At 36.8% G+C, this 23318-nt stretch overlaps 1 protein-coding gene across 1 annotated transcript in view; it reads left to right on the top strand.

Annotated features, from left to right (window-relative positions):
- Positions 1–22019, top strand: part of BOC (BOC cell adhesion associated, oncogene regulated) — a 68409-nt gene extending 46390 nt beyond the window's left edge. The window contains exons 5-19 of the mRNA XM_034411867.3: positions 598–741; positions 3366–3659; positions 4263–4535; positions 5132–5430; positions 7570–7729; positions 8178–8288; positions 10680–10886; positions 14090–14271; positions 14993–15098; positions 15668–15790; positions 17527–17748; positions 18942–19144; positions 19670–19740; positions 20484–20686; positions 21374–22019. Coding sequence (XP_034267758.1) covers positions 598–741; positions 3366–3659; positions 4263–4535; positions 5132–5430; positions 7570–7729; positions 8178–8288; positions 10680–10886; positions 14090–14271; positions 14993–15098; positions 15668–15790; positions 17527–17748; positions 18942–19144; positions 19670–19740; positions 20484–20686; positions 21374–21555 — 2780 coding nt within the window. The 3' untranslated portion in view covers positions 21556–22019. The remainder of the gene's footprint in view (positions 1–597; positions 742–3365; positions 3660–4262; positions 4536–5131; positions 5431–7569; positions 7730–8177; positions 8289–10679; positions 10887–14089; positions 14272–14992; positions 15099–15667; positions 15791–17526; positions 17749–18941; positions 19145–19669; positions 19741–20483; positions 20687–21373) is intronic.
- Positions 22020–23318: the final 1299 nt, after the last annotated feature.

Below are 23318 nucleotides of genomic sequence, written 5' to 3'. Positions count from 1 at the left end.
ATATGAAAATATTGAAGTTGGGAATTTGACAGCTGTTCCAATCGCTTCTTGGCTGAACTGCACAACTACATACACACAGCCAGATGCAAGGGCTGGTAGAAAGATCAATATAATTCCAATTAAAATATATTTAGATACCCTGTTTTTCAAAAAAAAGGTCACAAAGTATATTAAATTTGCAAGTAGTTGACATGTACATTAGATAAACCTCCTGAAACCTCGTATTTTATGGAGTTCAAGGCTTTAGGAAGTTTCTATGCATTTTCCCCCATTTTCTTTTCCTTTTAGTTGACTTTGAGGCAAAAGTTATACATTACCACAATAGTATGAGAACTGTTCCACTATGGTCCATTTTAAAATAAGCATATTTTAATATGAGATAGACTGCTTTGTTACAGTTCTAAGCCCTATTTCTCCATTTATTGTTGTCTGAGATTTTCAAGTTAATAGGTAATTCAAACGATTTAATTTTTGCTGCAAATTACAGCAAACGTAGCCAAAAGATTTCATTTTCTATCCATATCATGGTAGAACTTGTGAAGTAGAAATGCTTCTTTTTTCAGAAAATAGTTCTGAATGATTTCTTTATCTTAATAGACAACTACTTGATCATGCCATCTGGGAATCTTCAGATAGTGAATGCCAGCCAGGATGATGAAGGAACTTACAAATGTGCAGCCTACAACCCTGTCACCCAAGAAGTAAAAACATCTGTGTCTAGTGAAAGACTCCGTGTGAGACGTAAGGCAGTATTTCTGAATATTCAGCTTATTTGGTTCAAAACTGTTGAATAATGGCATCCCTAGTCTGTAAAAGTTCCAGTAGCATTCAGCATAGGCTGTCTTCCTTTGTTCACCTTCTTTTATGATCTCATATTCATATGTGGAGTTTTTTGTGCAAGTCTATTAAATTTAGTATGACTGTTTTTAAGATTGCACTTCATTTTTGTAAGTATTTCTGTGAGTTACAGCCATTTCTCTCCCCTCCCGTTGCTCCTTGTAGTCTTATATTTTACTGTGCATTCCTGGATAGTCAAAATACAGTTGCCTGCCCTTAGGAAAAAGAAATTATAAAGATGCTTCCCAGAAAAAGTAACTAACAGAAGCTGTTGTAGCTTCTAAATCTTTTGGCTGCAGAGGTAAAACTAGATAAAGAGAATCCAGTTAAACAAATGAGTCAAAACATGCTTGTTCGCTTTGAGGAAAATGATCCCAAACTATATCTTTGTGTGTGGCAAAAGTATGTGAATCTCTAGGACAGGGCTGTCAAACTCCCGGCCCACGGGCCAGATGCGTCACGCACTGGCCACGCCCACTCCCTTTTTAGCGAAGGGGGAAAAGTCTCAATACGTCACATGATGCTGCCATGACGATGTGAGTTTGACACCCCTGCTCTAGGACTATCAGCTCATTTGAAGGTAAAATTAAAGTCAGATGTTTCAAATAATGGGAAGATAATCAGGTGTGAATGTGGGAGGACTTGCCTTACTTAAATCACAGAATTCTGAATATTCTCTATCAGGAACTGATCTTCACAACACAGGTGTGCTGGAAGTGTGGTGTGACTTCAGTAAAGGAGGTTTCTGAGAACATATGATAAACAGTTGTTGATGCTCACTATGCTGGAAAAGGTTATAAAATTATTTGAACTCTACCAGTCCATTGTTAGGCATATTGTGTACAACTGGAGGTAATTCAGTACAATTGTTACCTTCCCAGGAGTTTACCAACCACACCACATCACACCAACCACACAACACCCTCCGAGGAGTTCAACAACCACACCACACCAACCACTTGGTTTCAACTAGGCAAGGTGCTAGGTTTCAAACCATCAGGGTAATGTCTAGAGCTAAAGATCTTTCTTGCGTTCATGTGTTTGGTCTCACTCATTAGGAGAACACTGAATAAGAATGGTATGTATGGCAGGGCTACAAGGAAAAAAACATTACTCTCCAAAAAGAACATGGTTGTCTGTCTATAATTTGCAAAAGACTATGTGGAAAACCCAGAACACTATTGGACAAATAGTGGATGGATGAGACAAAATAGAATTTTTTGTCTTGAATCAAAAGCATTGTTTGGCAAAAGGCAAACACTGCACTCCAATCTGGTGGCAGCAGCAGTATCATTTTGGGGCCTGCTTTGCTGCCTCTGGACCAGGATGGCTTGCCATCAATGACAGAACTATGAATTCTGAATTGTACCTGCCAATTCTAAAGGAAAATGTCAGGTTAGAGGTTCCTGAACTAAAACTCAAGTTGTATAACCAAAGAATCATTAAAGCAGAAGAAAGTTAATATTGAGGTGGCCGAGTGGAAGTCCTGACCTTAATTCAATAGAAATGTTGTAGAAGGACCCAGAGCAGGACATTCATGTGAGGAAGTCCATCAACATCCTTGAATCAAAACTGTTCTGTGAAGAGGAATGGACTCAAATTCCTCCAAGCCAATGTACAGGATTGATCAACAGTTATCAGAAATGTTTAGTTGCTGTTATTGCAGCTTAGTAGAACATACCAATTACTGGAAGCAAAGGTTCACATATTTCTATCACACAGAAAGATGTAACTTTGGATAATTTTCTTCAATTAATCAATGAACAAGTATAATGTTTTTGACTGTTTTATTTAATTGAATTCTCTTTATTTAGAATTTATATAGAAGTCAGGTTTTAAATCATACTTATGCAGAAATATTGGACATTCAAAAGTTCACAAACTTTTAAGGTAGTAAATATATTTTAAAAAATCACAGAAAGGTGGGCAAAAGCTATCAGCATCTACTCTGGCTGGAGTGAAGTAGAGACATTTGAAAGTAGATGATTTACCACTTAACTCCCTATTCCACCCTTTCGATATTAATATGTTTCTTGTTTTCTATTACGTATAATTCACTGAAAACAAAAGCATGAATGGTTAGAAAGATGTGTGCCATAAGGGATAGAATGTTAAGTGTGCTGATCACTAGATTGTAAATGAGATCCATATACATACTAGTAACAATAAATCTGGTTGACTATTTAGAAACATTATCTGATCTTCCTTACATCATTTTTGTGAAGTAAAATAGAATGAAAATTTTCAAGTATAAAAAAAGGATAATTAAAGTAATATATGCTAGAGTGATATCTTAATTTTCTGAAGTGTCCATGAAATATTATGTGGCACCTTTCTGCAACACAAGTTACAAAAGCTGATGATATTACAAATGATTCTTTTTGGTAACTTGCAAAAAAAGTCCAAGTTTTAGATCTTTAGTACAAAGATGCTGAAACTTTCTAACTTTGTTTAGTATGTTTTTAAGAGACCATTTATTTTGGCAATCCTGTTTTATAATTACTTTGCTTTATCTGATTTTGCATTAGGCTCAACAGCTGAGGCTGCTCGCATAATTTATCCCACAGAGGCCCAGACCATCATAATCACCAAGGGCCAAAGCCTCATTCTTGAATGTGTGGCTAGTGGGATTCCAACTCCACATGTTACTTGGACTAAAGATGGCTCCAGCGTCTCTGGCTACAATAAAACTAGGTTCCTTCTTAGCAATCTTCTGATAGATGCAATCAGTGAGGAAGACTCAGGGACTTACAGCTGTATGGCTGACAACGGAGTCAGGAAAGCTGCAGCAAGTGTCATTCTCTACAATGTTCAAGTATTTGGTGCGAAGAGTTATAACTTCTTTTCTATTTTTGGTCTATTAATGATTGTATGGATTGTATATTTATATATTTCAGACAAAAGGTCTTCATTTATAATGCATTAATTTGGATTTCTGTATAGAGCAGAACATTGGACATAATATTGTCTCCAAAATCTGAAATTCTGGCCTTGAATATGCAGAATTTGACTTCACTATAATTTTCAGTGCAGTTTTAATTTCTCAGTTTGTTGGCTGGATGGGATTAAAGTGGGAAGGAATTTTTTCTCTGGTACCTCTCATTCATTCCCTTGATTTTGTAATACAAAGCCATTCCTATCTCTTGAGAGGCACTAACTTGTAAAATACACAAATACTGTATGCAAATATAGGCTTAACTGTGGAGGCTATTGTCTGAAATCACTTTTTATTACTGAGTAATCTAATGCACTTTAAGCAATCATGGCAGACAAATAGTGCCATAAGTCTATAAGTAAAAGTAAAACTATTTCTCTTTGTATACAACTTTGCCAGCACCATACTTCACAGAGTTCTCTATTTCAGAGATAGCTATTCTTTCATCATTCTCCAAATGACTGGCAGTATAATTGTATCTCCTTTTCAGAACCTCCAGAGGTTAGTATGGAACTATCCCAGGATATCATCACTTGGGGACAAAGTGCAAAGTTTACCTGCAGAGTTCGAGGGAATCCACAGCCTTCAGTTGTGTGGTTGCGCAATGCAGTTCCCCTCTTTTCCAGCCATCGAATGCAACTCTCTCGTAAGGCTCTTCGCCTTTCTAGTGTAGGGCCTGAGGATGAAGGAATATACCAGTGCATGGCAGAAAATGAAGTTGGGAGTGCACAAGCTATGATACAGTTGAGAGTTTCCCAACCAGGTAAGTCTCTAGTGAAGTTAAGGTAACAGAATAATCATCTTTGAGATCCGTCTCTCCTTGTAAGACTAAGAGGAGACATAACAGTTTTCCAATACTTAGTCTGTCATAGGGAAGATGGTGTGGTTTAGGGAAGGACAAAAGGGAAGGACAAAAGCCAGTGGGTAGAAGTTTTCCATTGAGTAGAAGTTTTCCATTGGGTAGAAGTTTTCCAGAGAGAGTTCCAAACTTAAAATAGAAAGAGCTGTTAGAGGGTAAAACAGCCTGTATCTTGGAATTGTGGGTGCTCCATCACTGGCATTTTTCAAACAAAAATTTGACCATTTCTGAAATCTGTGAAACCTCTAGTGTCCCTTCCAGTCCTTTGATTCTTTGTTTTTTCAGTGTTAAACTCCTTGCTGTTTCCATTCCTGATTTTGATTAACACCAAATTAAGGGGAAATATTCTAATGCCTGCTGAAGATTCATGTGACATTAAAAATTTGTTCTTGATTATTGAGACTGATGAGATGTCCATTGTAAACAAAATGGCTGGATTTGCCAAAATGTATGTTTTGCAAGTGCTAAACATGGCCATTGTCTTCCCTCTTATATTCCAGAAATAAGTCAGATATTACTGCAGGGACCTATTGGAGATTCAGCACAATCTGCCACCTCATCTACTAGGTTTACCAATAGTGAAAAAATGCCAAAAGGAAAAGCTGTTCTTTTGAAATCAAAACCAACAGCATCAGCAGCATCTGTCCAGTGTACCTCAAAAGAACTGGTTTCTCCAGCTGAGGCCCCGGTCATACTTAGCTCTCCTCGAACTACTAAAACTGATGGATATGAATTGTTGTGGCGACCACGGCATGATAACAAAACACCTATCCTCTACTATATTGTAAAGTATCGCAAGGTTAGTATATTCCAATTAGTTTTTTATATAACATCTCTATTAACAGCAATATCAATTTACAGTTTCCATGAAAATCTCTCCCTCCCTCTCCCTCCCTCCCCCCCTCTCTCTCTATATATATACATACATATACAAACATATATACACACACATATACATATACAAACATACATACATACGTGTGTGTGTGTATGTATGTATATATATATATATATATATATATATATATATATATATATATATATATATATATATATATATATATATATATATATATATATATATATATATATATGTAGGTCTTTGGTTATTCGGGTCTTCTCCCACGTAAAATTGGAAGTGTCTTGGCGACGTTTCGATGAAGTCTCATTCGTCATCTTCAGGCTGGTGTTCTCGGCTTCGTGCTTCCAGGAGCAATGTGAGATCGCAGCTGTCTCTTCCTTTTAACTGCTAGTGAGGGTGTGAGCTGATTGGGTGGGAACTTGGCTGTGTTCCCACCCAATCAGCTCACACCCCCACTAGCAGTTAAAAGGAAGAGACAGCTGCGATCTCACATTGCTCCTGGAAGCACGAAGCCGAGAACACCAGCCTGAAGATGACGAATGAGACTTCGTCGAAACATCGCCAAGACACTTCCAATTTTACGTGGGAGAAGACCCGAATAACCAAAGACCTACATACAAACACCTGCAAAAACCTGAGAAAACATATATATATATATATACCTGAGAAGAGGGTGTGGCTCACTGACGAAGCCTTCTAAGGCAGAAATAGCTATCTGAGTCTCCCAAAGGGCAGCACAGAGTCTGCTGTCTGTCAGCAAGAAACAAAAAGCCCAGAAACTTGTGAATGAGATTTCACAAATCAGCAGAGAAGAAACCTGAAGTGTTGGAAAGTGTCTCTCTTTTCTGATGGTTTCCTAAGTAGCATCTCCTGTCTTCTTTCCTCAAGGCTATTCATGATTTCCATTACAAATATGCCCCAAATAGCCAGGTGAGTCTAAACAACACAAGGTTTCTGGAGCTCAATTCATGAGGAAACTGGTTAAAAGAACAAACCTTACAGCCCCTTTCCTCACTCTCCTGCCCTTGGGAACTGCTCGCCCCAGTGCTAGGATAATGTTTGTATTTAGGAAGACAGTCAGCAGACACACAATGGGAAATACACGTAGAAAGGAATGCGCTAGTGCTGGCTGTTTGCCTAGTGCGCTCCTGCTTAGGAAGCAAAAAAAAAAAAAAAAGTCTTCAGTGTGAAATTGATTAGGATCTTGTCATTGTTAGGCAACAGATGCAAGTCAGCTGGCAGGTTCTAATCAACTAATTAAGGTCCCAGAGCTGAGCATGTTAATTTCCCCTGTGCACATTTTAGGGATGTGCTATGCGGAGAAGAAAAATACCTCAGGAATACATGACTTACTTAGGCAATCTCTGCACTGCGAGGAGAAAAAAAATAGGTCAGGATAATAAGTGCTAACTGACTGGCAAATGTGACAGAGAGAGACACTGAAAAGGTCATAAATAGAGCAATTGGTCACAAAGTTACTTTTTCATCACTGTTGTAGCTGTGAATGGTCACTGTCCAAGGCAGTCATTAAATGAGGACTATCTGTATTAAAATGTATATAAAAGTTCAGTTTTAAACCATGGCCTTATGTCTTGAATACAAATAACATTGACTAGCAATATTACTATTAACAATATTAATGTATATTGTATATTGTGATAACATTTGAATAATAATGTTGCTAATGTAACTATCATTAGCTTCTGCTTTTCCTGATCTATTTCTCTACTGATATTTTATTTTTTATGAAAGTGGACTTGCAAATATTGGGATTTGTCTACATTAAGTTAAGCTTCTTCAACTTTTCAGATATCAGTTTAAACTTTCCTAATAGTAATTTGAGGTTCCCCAACTTGGTGCCCTTCAGCTATGTAAAGCCCATAATTGCTTGATAGTCAAATATTGAAAAAGGTGCTATATATTCTGTTGTGCATCCTCAGAGCTGCTTGTTTGTGAGATATATGGCTATGCAATTTAATTTAATAAATATATAAATAAATCCCTCTTAGGCACACTCTTTTTATAGCCCTTTATCTGCCATAAAGCTTATTGTGCTCATCTTTTTTTTTAAAACAGGTAATGAATTTTTCAGATAACTGGATAATCCGAGATGTCCCTGCGAATCAGTATCATTTGAGCCTAACAAAATTGGATCCAGGAAGTTTATATGAAGTGGAGATGGCTGCTTATAATTGTGCTGGAGAGGGCCAGACAGCCATGGTGACCTTCAGAACTGGTAATGAATAACTGTATTTTAGAATGCAGTTGTTATAAAGTGATTGATTTGTCCTGATATTAAGGAAATATTTTCCAGGCTGATGTTCTCTTGATGTGATGGACTCAGCAATCATGTTGGTTGGGAAAAGCTATGTTGAATTGCTTTTAATATTAAGTTATCTATGCTTTCTTTCTATAAATACTTGTTTTTCCAGCTATCAGTTTTGATAGGTATTTAATGATGTGTTTTATTCATCCATACAGTCATATTTTTAAGAAAACTTAAAATGGAAAAGTTAACTGTGAAAATGTTTTCTCACAAAGAAAGCATTTAATTTGCCATATTCACGTTAACTAAAGCGATGTAATTCCTTGGAATGCAAATTCCCACAGAGTGGTGAAGTTTATGTAACATCAGTAGCCACTTAATATAATTCTCCTTGGTTAATTATTTTTGTCTTGCTTAGGACGACGACCAAAACCAGATATTGTTGCCAGTAAAGAACAGCAGTTCCCGAAGGATGATCCAGGCATTGGCTCTCGAAGTAGCAATCAGTCAGATAATAATCGCCTATCCCGTGAGTCATCTCAGAATCGTAGTAACAATATTTTTGGGATCTAGAAGCCAGTTTATTTGAAGAAAAGAATCGGAAAAGTCCAGACAGCAATATTGAAGAAAAGTCAGAAACAAGACTATACAAATAACAAAAGAGAGAATATTTATTCTTTCACTTGTCTCCAGTCCTTATTAGGTCATATCTCTCTCCAGAGACAGTGTTTTTTTTGGCATGAAGTATTTCACGTATTATTAGGGAACAACATTTATATATTTTTTTAAAAATGTTTTTAACTAAAAGGATATCGGCAAATAAAATAAACAATTGGGATTTCTAGCTGTTCTGTGATATACAGATCTGTTTACAGGGGCTGGTTGAGCATTTGATGAATCTAGGGCAGATATTGGCTATAAGTGGAAACTTTAAAAACTAATTCTTATTTATACCTTACACTTTCCTGACCCTAACCATCTCTTGTTACTAATATACTATATTTTTTCCAAAGGAAGAGAACTCTACATTTAAGGCAACATTGCTCCCCAAAAATAAACAGAAAAAATACATAAAAATTTGGGGGTAGAAATCCTATGCAGTGTCCAGTTTCCCCTCTTATCAATCAAAGTTTATAAATTCCAACTAAAACTGAACCTTGTGATTCTCTTACTGTTCCCCAAATAAAGATCTGTGTTTGTATCTGTGCAAGAAGGCATATTTGATTATCTAAGTCCTTGATAGGCATCACGCTTCAAAGCAGAGCAAAGTCAAAAAGAGAGATTTATTAATAACTATTGGTTAAAGATAATCAATTGCATCGCATGTATAAAATTATTAGATTCCCCTATGTATGCCAACCATTTTCTTATCTCTCAGAGAAACATATTCCCTTCCCTCTTTCCAACACTAACTTCAAAAACCAACACCATTACTAAAAGCCAGGATAGAGTGTGGATAAGAGAAACTGAAAGCAAAAGAAGAAAGGAAAAACAACCCAGGGTGGAGATCAGTTGAAGGATCATCCACCAAAAATGGACAGGGATTCCCCCAAAATTGAGAAATGCTATTTTTACAACCTACTGTATAAAAAAAGTTAGAATTCACCAGCCAAATGTCCCTTCCCAAGCAATGGCTAATTTAAAGGACGTTTGCAGCTCCTCTGCATTTGTGTTGTGGCTCCGTTGCCTGAGCCTGGGCTATCGACAGATGCAGACTCTGAGAGTGAGGGAGAGGAGTTGGCAAGGCCTCCCTCTCCAGGGCCCTCCTCTCTGGCAATGCCTCCGGAGGACACTGAAGGCCAAAAGATAGGCTCAGAGCCAAGCATGTCCCTGCAGCCACAGGTGGACAGCCACGAAGGAGATAAGTGCTGGCTGGACCCTCGGCAGAGGCACAGGGAGAAGCGTGCGCAGCAGAGGGGAAGGCGTGCCAAAGATTAGCTGAGTCACTGGACCACACTCTACAGAGTATAAATGTGGGTGTGGTGGCCGGTTCAGTTTGTGATGAGCAAAAACTAGAAATAATCCATGACCTCTGCGTTACTGGACTTCTGCCTGCCTTGTCGGACTACATTTGGACTAATCCTTGTATTGCGGAAACTTTGCCTGCTTTATCGGAATGCTTGCAGTCTAATCTTTGTTTTGTGTGAGTAAAGTCTGAATTGGCAGCTAGCCACTGGGTTGCTGCCAGCTTTATCTTCAAAGATTTTGTTGTGTGGCTTATTAACTCCAGGCCGTCTGTGGGGGTGCGTGTGTGGGACGGGGACAGAACAATTTGTTAGATTTGCTCGTCTTCCTCTTCAACAGTTTCTTGTTTATTTTTCAGTCAATATAAAATGTTCTAGCCCCTCAGACTGGGTTTGATTTAGGCAACAAGCACTTCTTGAGTAGGTAAAGAACATATGAGCTCTACCAAACTAACATCATGAACTTCATGAACTTTACCAAACTAAAAAAGGAGAATATTTGCAGCTCAGGGTTGAAAATGAGGAGTCCTTGGTACTCTCTGAGCTTGTTTGTTTTCTTGCAGACGTTTCATTACCCAAACTAGGTAACATCATAGGTGCATTAATGATTTGGGTAATGAAAGGAAACCATGAAACTCAGAGAGCACCAAGGCCCCTCACTTTACCAAACTGGCTAAATTCCTTCCTTTATTCACTTATTGGAGTACAACCCTCTTCTTTTTATGGGTAGTGATAGAAAGAAACAATGATTTTTTAAAAAAACTAAAATAAAATAACCACTCGGTGAAACAGTTATAAGATTTTCTGATTTTTATGAGGAAATTATTGATTTTCCATTCACAAATGCTGAATTTGACGTTTTAAACACGAAGCAAACCACAGTGATTTCAGCTTTACTCTTCCAATCTGAACCTGAGATTAATTTCATGCCTGTTATACTTTCTTATTCTTTACAGCTCCTGAGGCTCCAGATCGTCCCACTATCTCAGTAGCGTCTGAGACATCTGCCTATGTGACTTGGATCCCACGCGGGAATGGTGGGTTTCCTATTCAGGCATTCAGAGTGGAGTATAAGAAACTGAAGAAACTTGGTGACTGGATGTTAGCCAGGAATGACATTCCCCCTTCACGTCTCTCTGTGGAAATTAAAGACTTAGAAAAAGGTAGATTTACCCTTCCCAATGTGCATATCTTTTTGTACAGGTAATCCTTGATTTACAATAGTTCATTTAGTGACTATTCAAAGTTAAAACATCACTGAAAAACTGATTTATGACAATTTTTCACACTTACAAGCTTTACAGTATCCCCATGGTCACATGATCAGAATTTGGATGCTGGGCAACTGCTTCATATTGGTGACTATGGCAGTATCCCAGGGTCATGTAATCTCCTTTTGTGACCTTCTGACAAGCAAAGTCAATGGAGAAGCCAAATTCACTTAACAACTACTAACTTAACAACTGTAGTGATTCACTTAACAACTGTGGCAAGAAAGGACATAAAATGGGGCAAAATTCACTTAACAACTGTCTCACTTAGCAACATAAATTTTGGGCTCCATTGTGGTCATAAGTTGAGGACTACCTGTACTTTCTATAGTGGCTTTATATGTGTTTCTCCGAAAATAAGACTCTGTCTTATATTTTTTTGAACCCTGATATAAGCGCTTGGCCTTATTGTCATGCGCTCAAAAGCCCGATTGGGCTTATTATCAGGGGATGTCTTATTTTGGGGGAAACAGGTAATATGCTTGTACCTAGACATTTTATTATCCATACCAAGGAGAAAGAAATTCAGGTAGTCCTTGACTTATGACTACAATTGAGTCCAAAGTTTATGTTACTAAGCAAGAAAGTTCTGCCCCTTGTTTATGACCTTTCTAGCCACATTTGTTAAGTGAGTCACTTTGTTAAGTATTGACTGCTTGTCAGAAGGTCGAAAAAGGTGATCACATGACTCCAGGACACTGCAACAATCATAAATACATGCTAGTTGCCAAGCATCCCAATGTTGATCTTGTGACCATGGGGATGCTGCAATGGTCATATGTGTGAAAAACGGTTATGAGTCACTCTTTTCAGAACCTCTGTAACTTCAAACAGTCACTAAACAAATAGTTGTATGTCAAAGATATTTCTGCAATAGTTTTATTTTGCCTGAAGGCTGCTCTTGAATAGCTTCCTTAAACTTTGCCAATCTGCCCTTTTCTCAGTACTAGGGTTTTTCAGAGCAGGAGAAGGTTTAAATCAGGGGTGAAATGCTCCCGGTTCGGACCGGATCGCCCGATCCGGTAGCGATGGAGGCGGGTGGTTTGGAAAACCAGTAGCAAAAATCCCTGCCCCCCCCATGCCCAGCTGAGCCGTGTGATCATCAGAGGCTTTTTTTCTTTTAATGATGATCCAAGCTCTGACGATCCAAGCTGAGTTGCCTGATCGGCAGAGGATTTTTTAAAAAGCCTCTGACGATCAGGCAACTCAGCTGGGATCGTCAGAGCCTTTTGAAAGCATTTTTTTTACAACCTCTTCACTGAAGAGGTTGTAGAAAAAATGGTTTTAAAAGTAAAAAAAAAATTGGCCACACCCACCGTCACATTACCCCCACAACTACCAACCACAGAACCAGTAGTAACAAATTTTAGATTTCACCACTGGTTTAAATCCCTTAATTAAGTGAGATGACACTAACTCCCACCCTACATCCTTTGAATACTGTTATCAGTCATATGTGATTGCACCTTCCAGCTTTTTCCTCCGTTAGTCACATGGTGTTAACAACCCTGTTACTAACTTAACAACTGTAGTGATTCACTTAACAACTGTCTCACTTAGCAACATAAATTTTGGGCTCCTTTGTGGTCAAATTGAAGTTCTCTATCTGCTGGAAACCCACTGGTAAAGAAGTGGGGAAAAGTTGGCACCTAGTGATTCATGCGTGAGGGGTACTTGATGTTCTCTGAACTTGCTTGTTTTTTTGCAGGCGTTTCATTACCCAGCTAGGTAACATCATCAGTGCCAGATGATGTTACTAGCAAGCTTAGAGAGCACCAAGGACCCCTCATTTCAACCCTGAGCTACAAATATTCTCCTTTACTGATTCATATGTATTGCTAATGTGAAAGATGGGTTATTTCTCTCTATGGAAGGATGTATATCCCCATTTAGAACAATCAGCATTTTGTTTCTTCTCCTAAAAGCAAACATAGTTCCCACTTATGTTTTTCCTCCCTATTGCTAAATATTTATTTTTTATTCATTTATCATTTCCATCTGCCATCTTCCTCACATAGGGGCTCTAGGTGGTGAACAATAAAATATTAAAAGCATAAAAACAGTATATAAGATTTTAAAAAGGCAAAATAATGTTAAAATTAATTAAAAGGTGGGGGAGGGCTTCAGGTCGCAAATCAGCCCCAGGACTGCAGGCTTCTCTGTGCTCCCCAAGCAAGGCTGCAGAATCATGTTAACCTGGCTAGGTGGCTCAGTGGCTAATACACTGACCTTGTCGATCAGAAAGGTTGCCGGTTCGAATCCCTAGTGCAGGTCTCCTGTGTGAACAGTGGGTTGGACTAGATGACCTCCAGGGTCCCTTCTAACTCTGTTACTGTTAAATGTTTTTATTCCCTTCCCGAAGGCCAAGAGCCTTGGTGGTGCAGCGGACTAAAGTGCTGTTAAGTACTAGCACTTAGCTGCCAGCTGCCTGCAATTAGTGCAAGTTCGAATCTCACCAGGCTCAAAGTTGACTCAGACTTCCATCCTTTCGAGATAGGTAAATTGAGGACCCGGATTGTGGGGGCAATAAGCCAACTTTGTATAGAACAATACCACTTAGGGGGCCCCGAAAGCCCTAATAAGCAGGTATATACAAAAAAGTATGCAGGCTATTGCTATAATGCATTGTAAGCTGCCCTAAGTCTAGGGAGAAGGGTGGCATATAAATTGGACAAACAAACAAACAAACAAATAAATAAATAAATAAATAAATAAATAAATAAATAAATAAATAAATAAGAAATATCTATTCTTCAGTCTGCTTTTGAGGTAAAAAAAATAAAATAGTCATTAAGTACCTTCGAAACTTCACTGGCATGTAAGATATGGTCTTTTCATTTCATTTTTTATATGGTCTTTTCATTCAATAGAAGATATTAACTGTTATTATCTGACTATTAGGACAGACTTCATTGCCAAAAGGAAAAAAATGAAAATACTTTTTTTGCTATGTTGTTTATGTCAGTGAATTAAGGAAATGCCAATAGAATATAATGCCCAGTTTTAAGGAAGAAATTAAGAAACGTATTACAATGGTCAGATGTCATTTCTCTTGCTAACCATTTTTCTCAATTGCTTTTTGTCCAATCCTTTAGGCACATCTTACAAATTCCGGGTGCGAGCATTGAACATACTGGGGGAGAGTGAACCTAGTGCTGCATCTAAACCATATGTAGTATCAGGTTACAGCAATCGTGCATATGAGCGTCCTGTTACAGGTCCATATATCACTTTCACTGATGCCATTAATGAGACAACCATCATGCTAAAGTGGATGGTAAGTGTGAGACAGAAAACGTATAACTGGCGTGCAAAGATGGGGCTATTTTTTTAAACTGCAGTAGACGCTGTCTAATTAAAATTGTACAATATTTCTCAGAAGACGGTCCCTATGATGTTAGATTTATTGCTAATGCAAATCATGCATTGAATAATGCAAATTTAACACCTTAAATTTCTCTATTACCGTATATAACATGGCAATGTTTAGTGTTTTTAGACATATGGGAGCTTGATTAGCTTTCATGCTAATTGGCATGGAAAATATAAATTTAAACGAATTGAATATGAAAATAAATTAAATCTGAAAATATAAAGACAAATAATCTTCTGTACTAACAATAATCCTTCAGCCTTTCACACTTATTAATTGATTGTCTTTTATCAGAACTTTGTGCAAGTTTGCTGATAAGTCAATTAGTAAGTGTGAAATTTGCTCTTACATATGAGGGAGTCTTACCTCAAGATTTGGCTTATGGATGCCAATTAGATCCACAACAAAACCTCCACTTTCTTTCAAGATCCATCTTGACAGCTATTCTGCATCCACCATTTAATCAGGAAGTTCTAGAAAAGCAAGAAAATATTTCCTCCTCCTTCCCCTGAATAAACAGTTTCCTTGTAGTTATTCTATTACAAGAGTAGTTTTGAGAACTACCTCTGGTTTGGTTTGGTTTATTTCATTTTTTATTTTGCTGTTGTTGTTGTTTTTTTTACAGTATATCCCAGCCAGCAATAACAATACACCAATTCATGGATTTTACATTTATTATCGACCAACTGATAGTGATAATGACAGTGATTACAAGAAAGATGTGGTAGAAGGTAAGAAATGATTACTGGATTCAATTTCATTGAGTACTTCTACAAGATGCCTTTATTTACTCATTTGCTAAGGAGCAGAGCTGTTTATATAATAAAATATAAAGTGGTATAAACTAAGGCAGCTGATATTAAGAAAACAACTTTCACATCAGTGTTAAAGACAATATATGACAATTTGTAGATGTGTAACAATGTGTGATGGAAATGGTGGAAGCAAGGATATTTACAGGGATAGAAGGTATACAGCGGTGTAGTGAATAACGTTGATGTAAATTACTGTTATTTAGTTTCTTTTCTTATCTCAAGCTTTATTTCTTTGTCTTAGATTTAGGAGTAATTTATTATTCCTTTCTTGCAATCTGAGTAAAATTGCTTAGCCTGAAGGAGAATAGTGTGCTGGGTATGTATTTTCAAACAAGGGAGAAGAAAAGTTTCATGGTTTTCACTGATTACCGTAGAGTACAATGTTCATATTAGCCTTGATATCATAAATATCCATTTACTGTAAAGATTTAGGGTGGAATGAGGAGGAGACAAGAAAGTAATCATTGTGTATTGTTTTTGTTCAGGTGATCGATACTGGCATTCTATCAGCCACCTACAGCCAGAGACTTCATATGACATTAAAATGCAGTGTTTCAATGAAGGTGGAGAGAGTGAATTTAGTAATGTGATGATGTGTGAAACTAAAGGTAATTAGTGCTAAAGCATCTCCAGAGAATCTGTAATCACTAATTAATCTGCAATAATTTTTGAACAGAAAAGTCTCAAAATACACTGTGTTGCTGAGAAAACAGTATAAAACCCAAAATCTCAAAATACACAGAGTTGCTGAGCAAACAGTATAAAACCAACAAAGACAAAAGTTCAATTACAGATGCATTTATGTGCACAATTTGAGGTTCAGGAATAAGTTCCTACTGGTATTAGATGACGGAAAAAAATTACAAGCAAGGCAGGAAATAGCTAGACATTTCAGTTTAGTTGATGAACTAAAACTAAAATGGGAAAAAATGACAGTATAAAACCCAAAAATGACATTTTAAAATATTTACATATTAAAGATCAAAAAGATGGATTAACAGAATACATCATGTTTCAGTAACTTGAAACAAATAACAAATATGGTTTTTTTCCCTCTGGTGGCCTCACAGAGGCTCCATTGAATACATATGGTTTATAAGATGTTTAGCCTTCCTAATCTGTCTGAAACTAGTTATCAGCAGCCATAGGATTGGCCATGCTACTTAGAGCTTTTGGGCATAGATTTCACCAATCTTTGGCAGGACACAGATTCCCACTTCTTCAGTAAACAGACTTACAGTTTAATATCATTGAAATAGAAGATAACTACTAAGTGATCAGCACTAAATATTAGCAGATTGGCCTACAGAATGAGAAGATTGAATCTGTGATGCAGATGTAAACTCTTAGACAGTAATTTATTAAGTTTGAGATACAATTTCTTGTTGTTGATCCTAGTAATGAATAGCAGAAATGATTAAAATAGCAGACTACCAACCTCTTTGAGCATTGTGTTATGAATACTCCAAACAAGCAAGTATTCATGATCTGGGCATACAATGAAAGGGAGCATCAAGAAGGATGATAGTGTGGACTTTACTAGATGTTAGGTGTCAGAGTGAGAAAAGGAGACAGGAATTTCCAGAGATACACATGCAAATCTTCTTGATTTACTGTGTTATTAATATACACAGTGGCTTTAGTTTAGCAAACTATACATATATGGTGTTCTATAAAATTTCAAATGAAATTCTGTACAATTTCTTATCTGTTTCTCTCTCTCCCGTCCTCCTTCCCTCATGCAGTTTCTTTCTGTGCTATCACAGCAAGCTTTGCTTCTGTTTTAGGGAGAAAAGGAAAAAATAACTGTTTTCTGGGCTTTTGAGATTCCAGTACCTTTTTCGAGCTGTCTTTGCTGACCTCAGGTCTTTCCTTCAAAACTTACAGTTCTTCCACCAGCCAGTTCTCTCATGATAACACTAGGAATACCCAACAACCTTTCTCGCCATTATTTAAGACTTTCTTTTGTATGATTAAGACAGATGTTTTGATTAGGTACAAAACTTCCTGGTGTTTGCATATCACTGAACCTGATTTTGGTCCACAGGAAAAAAATATTTAATTTTGAGACCATGCCCATCAGGGCAACTCATGCTTTCTCATTTGGAAAGAAATACACATGATAATAATATAGCATTATAGGAAGTTGACTATATCTCCCATCATTCCAATCATCAGTATTTGTGCTAGGAGGAAATGAACATTTTGTCATTAAAATATAAATAATAAATTACACGACTAGAAAAAGAACGATTAAAAAAAAGTTTGGGCAGAAAGAAATTGAAGAATGGAGAAATGTTTATGTAACATGAGACTATAACAGTGTTTTTTTTTTCCCCTGAAGCTCGGAAATCATCCGGATTGCCTGGTCGTCCTCCACCATCTACAGTATCTACGATTCAGCACCCACCATTCAATAGTGGCCATACTGTCTTAGGAGCAGGAGCCATGGTGGCCCGATCCAGTGACCTGTCATATTTGATTGTAGGTGTGGTGTTGTGCTCCATCGTCCTCATTATTGTGGTTTTTATTCCATTTTGCCTTTGGAGAGCTTGGTCTAAGCAAAGTAAGTACCTTGAAGAGCCAAACTGTATAAATTTTTCCAGAGATTTTTTTTTCCTGCATGTACAGAATGTACATCTTTGATTTAAAATTTATAGTCTCTTAACATGAAAAGGTAGTTGGTTGAAATATTTTAATCTATATACAACCCCCAAATTTGATTACCTGCAGCTTATGTTAATAATAATTCAAAATACCCTGACACCCAGGTGCCCTCCATTAATTTGCAAAAAGGGGGGCTCATATTATTTTTCACAGCTGCCAAGCAATATTAGTGGTTAGAATGCAGTATTGCAGGCTAATTCTGCTGACTGCTGACTGTCAGCAGTTCAGTAGTTCGAGTCTCACTGGCTCAAGGTTGACTCAGCTTCCATCCTTCTGAGGTCGGTAGAATGAGGACCCAAATTGTTGGGGGAAATATACTGACTCTGTAAACCGCTTAGAGAAAACTGTAAAGCACTGTGAAGTGCTATTGCTGGTGCTATCTGCATAAATTGCATAGATAGCTAGATGATATATAGATAATGGATGAGATAGATTAGGTAGATAGGTAGATGGATTATAGATGATATAAATAATCAAAGTCTAACACAGAATTCTTGTATGGCAATGTAGGTAGTCTTCACTTAACAACTACAGTTGGGATTGGGAACTCCATCCCTAAATAATGCAGTTGTTAAGTGAAGCATCGCATAACCATGACTTGCAATTTTATTGCTGGCTTCTCTACCGACTCTGCTTGTCAGAAGCCAGCTATGCACAACTGGTGTAAACAGCTACCAGTTGCAATGCATCCAAATCTTGATTATGTAACCACAGAGACATTACACTAATTGTAAGTGGAAGGACCCCTCAAAAAGTTTCAGCATCTTCCTAGTTTTGAAGATTGCTAAACAGAGCAATTAAGCAAGGATTATCTATAAAATTGCTTGAAGATATAATCTAATAAATAGGGTAAAATGGGGTATGAGCAGGAAGGTAAGATTTAGCTGTTGGAACTTCTTTGTATTCTCTGCAACATAGTCCCAGAATTTTCAATTTTATACTATAAGAGTTAGAGGGCATGCTGTGAGGAGGAAAGGGGGAAATCTAATTGTGGGTACAAACACAAAAATATAGGCCCAGTTCAAATCTTTTGTTTACAGTTGTGCTAGTTGATCTGTATTCCCAATCTAATCTGTAAATTTCTTGTTTCAGAGCAGGCTATAGATTTGGGCTTTCCAGGAGCAGGACTGCTAGTACCATCTTGCCAGTATACCATGGTGCCTTTGCGAGGTGTTTCTACTCCTCAAGTTAATGGGCTACATTATGCAAATGGTGGAAATGGCCATTTTCCTTCTGCTACAGTTGGATATTCCTATGCGAAGTCATATGATTGCAACTCAGATGAAGCTCAACAGGTAAATTGTTCATCCATCTTTGGAAACTGTTAGGTAACCTACTTCTCATGCCTCTCATAAAATTTTGGCTAGTATTGAATGTTGGATATTTATACAATTTACCTTAGAAGTCGAGGGAAAATGTTTGCCAGAAATATGAGTTTCCTACTTAAATTAAAGGAGGATTCAATGGTAATAAGCAAATAAGTTTTGTACTTAAAAATACTGAATAGTTGATTAAAGTAGAATCTTTGAGTTTATAGCTAGAGAAACAAGCCCCAAATTAACTCTGTATATAAATAATAGAATATCTATTTTATTTGCATTCTAAAAGACACCAACATAAAGTTTCAGTGGGTATTTCCAGATTTACAAATCAGCTTAATTTTTGTAATGCTGAATCCAATTTTATTGCTAAATTCTTAAAATTGAGTGCCTGCTGCATCACTTGTTAACTTGGCTGATTTAACTGATTTGACATCTAATCCTTAATCTTTCTCTGGTGTTTATTTTTTTTAATGTGCTTATTTTTCTTTCTGTTCTCAGCAAAATGAAACCAATGCTTTTCTGCAAGGGAGGGGACTACAAAATGGAAACAATCTACCTGAACCCCAAAGGTATGGTTTATTTCTGTGGGATATTTTCCTCTTTGGTTTGATGGAGAACATATTTGATTATGGGAATCAGTTTGGTGTGAATTGTTGGCAACTACAGGTTTTCTCCAGGATGATCTGTCCCCAGCCTAATTCTTTAGCTGTTCCAATGGTACACCCATTTCTGCCTTAATTAAATCCATCTACCTTACTGCTGGTCATCTAATTCTTTTTTCTTCCATCTTTCCCAGAATTATAGCCTTCTCTAGAAAGCTACATCTTCACATATGTCCAAAGTATGATAATTTGAGTCTGATCATTTGTACCTGAAGTGAGAACTATGGGTTGAACTTTGGTTTTTTTGGCTAATCATATTTTCAGGGATCTTCTTAAACACTAACATTCAAAACATTAATACATTTTCTATCCAGTTCTTCAACTTTTGCTTTCATGGAATATCTGCATGACTTTAGTATAGAATAGACACATCCTGGCATTTGAATATTTAGAGTATATTTACTTTAGTTATCTATAGAACATTCACTTATACTATTCAAATCATGTGTTTTACAATGCATAGAAATAATTAGCATTTTAACACATAATGAATATCTCGATATTAATTTGTAAGAATACTTTTCATTTGGAATATCAAATGTGAAAGAAAATTAAGCACTTGACAATTTCTGTCTTACTTTTACTATCTGTATACATATGAAATTCAGTAATTGGATCACTGATGTCCTCATTCTGTCTCTTATAATTAGGCTTACTAGCCCTGGATTAGAACACAGTTCTTTTCTCTGTGGTCTACCAGATGACTCCATAAATCAACTGTTACAGCAACATGACAACTGCCAACACCAACACCATCATCATGAACAACTCCTTAGTCTGTGTCACTCGACACCAGAAAGAAAGATGGGAAATTCTACTATGGAAGACATGAGGAATCTTGTCTTCCATACAGGTCAGTGCCAGAGAGACCTGAGGTATTTTTTTAAAATCAGAAGAAAAAGTATTGATTTGAAGAATGAAGAGCAAAATAAGGGAAGATCAGTGGAACAAGATATTTCTATTCACACAGAGTTCTGTATTATGTATTTATTAAAAATTAAGCATTTGCAAAAGATAATTTATCAATAATCAGACTTGCTGATTAGGGATAGCACATTTATATTTCTTGTATTATGTATATTGCTAGCTAAAATCTATATATTTTACCAGTAACTCAAAACGTCAAACAAAGGATTTTCCTGTTAAGTTGTATCTAAACGTTTCAATTCTTACACCATCGGTAGAGCCACCAAAAATGTGAATAGATTGGTATGGCTTTGAAATAACTGAACTGTCAACAGTGCTTGTCAGGAAGCTTTTACTAATATTCATTTAGTAAACTATAGAAATGTAGATTAGATTTCTTTATTAATCAAATACCAGTGAAAATCACTGAAATTTATCTTCTTTTACCAGCAATTCTTAACATTATCAGCTCATGTCTTCTCATGTATAATGTAACAGTATATATTCTTATCTTGTTTCCCCCCAAAAAATATGCAGGATCTCAGTTTTTTACAATTTGGTTTCTCTTCAAAATATTTTGAATAGAAGAGTCTGATAAAGAATGCAGTTTAATTCTTATTCTTTGTATTTTCAGATTCCACTTGCTGTCTTGGTCTAGTACCTGTTGAACACACAGAGGGAACAGATTTATGCCAAAAGAGAAGACATGTGTGGCCCACAAATCCAGAGGATGTTTCTTCAGGAGAAAGCTCAGAGAAATATTTGAATAGCCTGCCACTACATAATTTCTCAGATACTTGTTCCAGCATCAGATAAGGAACAAGCTGCCTTACAAAGATTATTCTAAACAGAGAAAATTTTATTTATTTTTATATTACATTTTTATTTATATATTTATGCACTTGTAAATAGATGTACATGTGCCTTCTATAATTACAGAGAGGAATTATATCATGTGAAAATTACAGCAGGGAATAAACCAAGATTAAGTCAACCATATATATTTTCGTTAGGTCATGGACTTGAAAAGACAGATTACTGCTTTATGTCTTAAAAGGGCATTGGAGCTGTCTTCATTTTCCAATTGCTAGAGTTGTATTTCTAATGATGAAACTATGGGAAAATCTTTTTCTATAATTGTGTTGGAAGATTTTCACTGCAGAATGCCAAATACAAAAGTTAACCCACCATTTACCTACATTAAAAACAATATATATATTGTGTGCCAGTAATGAAAAAAACACCATGCTTCAGAAATAAATTTCTCCTTTTTTATTGAACTTGTTTTTGTAAATATCTTTGCTTTTTAAATCTTGACAATTTTAAAATGATCCCTACAGTTCTTTTAATTTAAAAAGTTCACTGTACTATTTCAGTCAGGAATCAACAAGAAATAGAATCATTCAATAAAAGGAAGCCACATTTTATAAGAATACCTGTATATCAATGCACTGACTACATTCTTACCAATTCCAGAGTTTTTTATTCCTCAAAAAGTTTTCAGTGGAAAGACAAGCAAATTTCTCCATATTATATTTAAATAACATCTTTTAAAATTACTGGGGGATAGTCAAAGCTTTTTCCTTAGTATATTTCCGCAAAACAATTCTTCCTCTGGATTACTCTAAATTCATGCATCCAATCCAGTCAAATAATAAATTCAGAAGCCCCTTCTGCAATCCTATAGGGTTGTGTGAAGGCCAGGAGGCAACTGCTGTTACAATGCATAGCCCAGAAATGGGGAAATGAAAGACCAAACCAGAAGAACTCTCCATCCTCATTTACTGGGTGTTTTTTCTCCTCTCCTGCTTCTCCTTCAGAGCACCTGTCAAGGTCTTTGGCAACTGTCACAAATTGAGAGTAATTATTTCCAAGCAAAATTTTTGGAGTGCTCTTTAGCAAGACGTGTAGAGATGCAGTTACATGAATTCAACAACTAAGCTATTTAGAACCGATTTATTTCTAAAACATTCAGTTGGAGACGTCTTCATTTTTAAGAGTGAGGAAGTCTTTTGGGGATAACAGAAGAACACGGCTTATCTCCTGAGGAGGAGGAAGGGATTGGCACCCAAGGCTTTCTCTCTTAGAGAGTTCCATCTAAGAGATTTATTTTGGGGTTAGCTAGTTCTCTGATCTCTCACTATGCTAAAGTTGTTCCCTCTTTCTGCCCCACTGTCTCCCAATACTTGCTTGGCTTGCTAGATCTATAGTATCTCTATCCCTCTGTGCCATTTCGGTTTGGTAAGTTACCTGCTTTCCTTTCCAAGTATCCCCAACATCAGCTACCCTCCTCTCTCCTTCCACTCCCTTCCTTTCAAGGGACTTGAAGAAACAGGGCTCTGGCTTCTACCTTTCCCCTTTTTCTGAAAAATATTCTAGACCAACATGGAACCAGACATGCTCAGACAGGGAAAGAAAAAGAAATACAGTCTACCAAGATGATGATGATGATGATTATTATTATTATTTAAAAAGGGATTGAGAAGTGAGACCCCCCAAGAGTCAACTGCTTAAAAATCAGATTACTATAAAGAATATGGTGGGACTCAGGCTCAATAGTGTGTTTAAAATTTAATTAC

This window comes from Pantherophis guttatus, chromosome 5 (assembly GCF_059756535.1).
Source record: "Pantherophis guttatus breed Tessera chromosome 5, ASM5975653v1, whole genome shotgun sequence".
NCBI classification, from domain to species: Eukaryota; Metazoa; Chordata; class Lepidosauria; order Squamata; family Colubridae; genus Pantherophis; species Pantherophis guttatus.
This window is presented reverse-complemented; position numbering and strand designations above follow the sequence as displayed.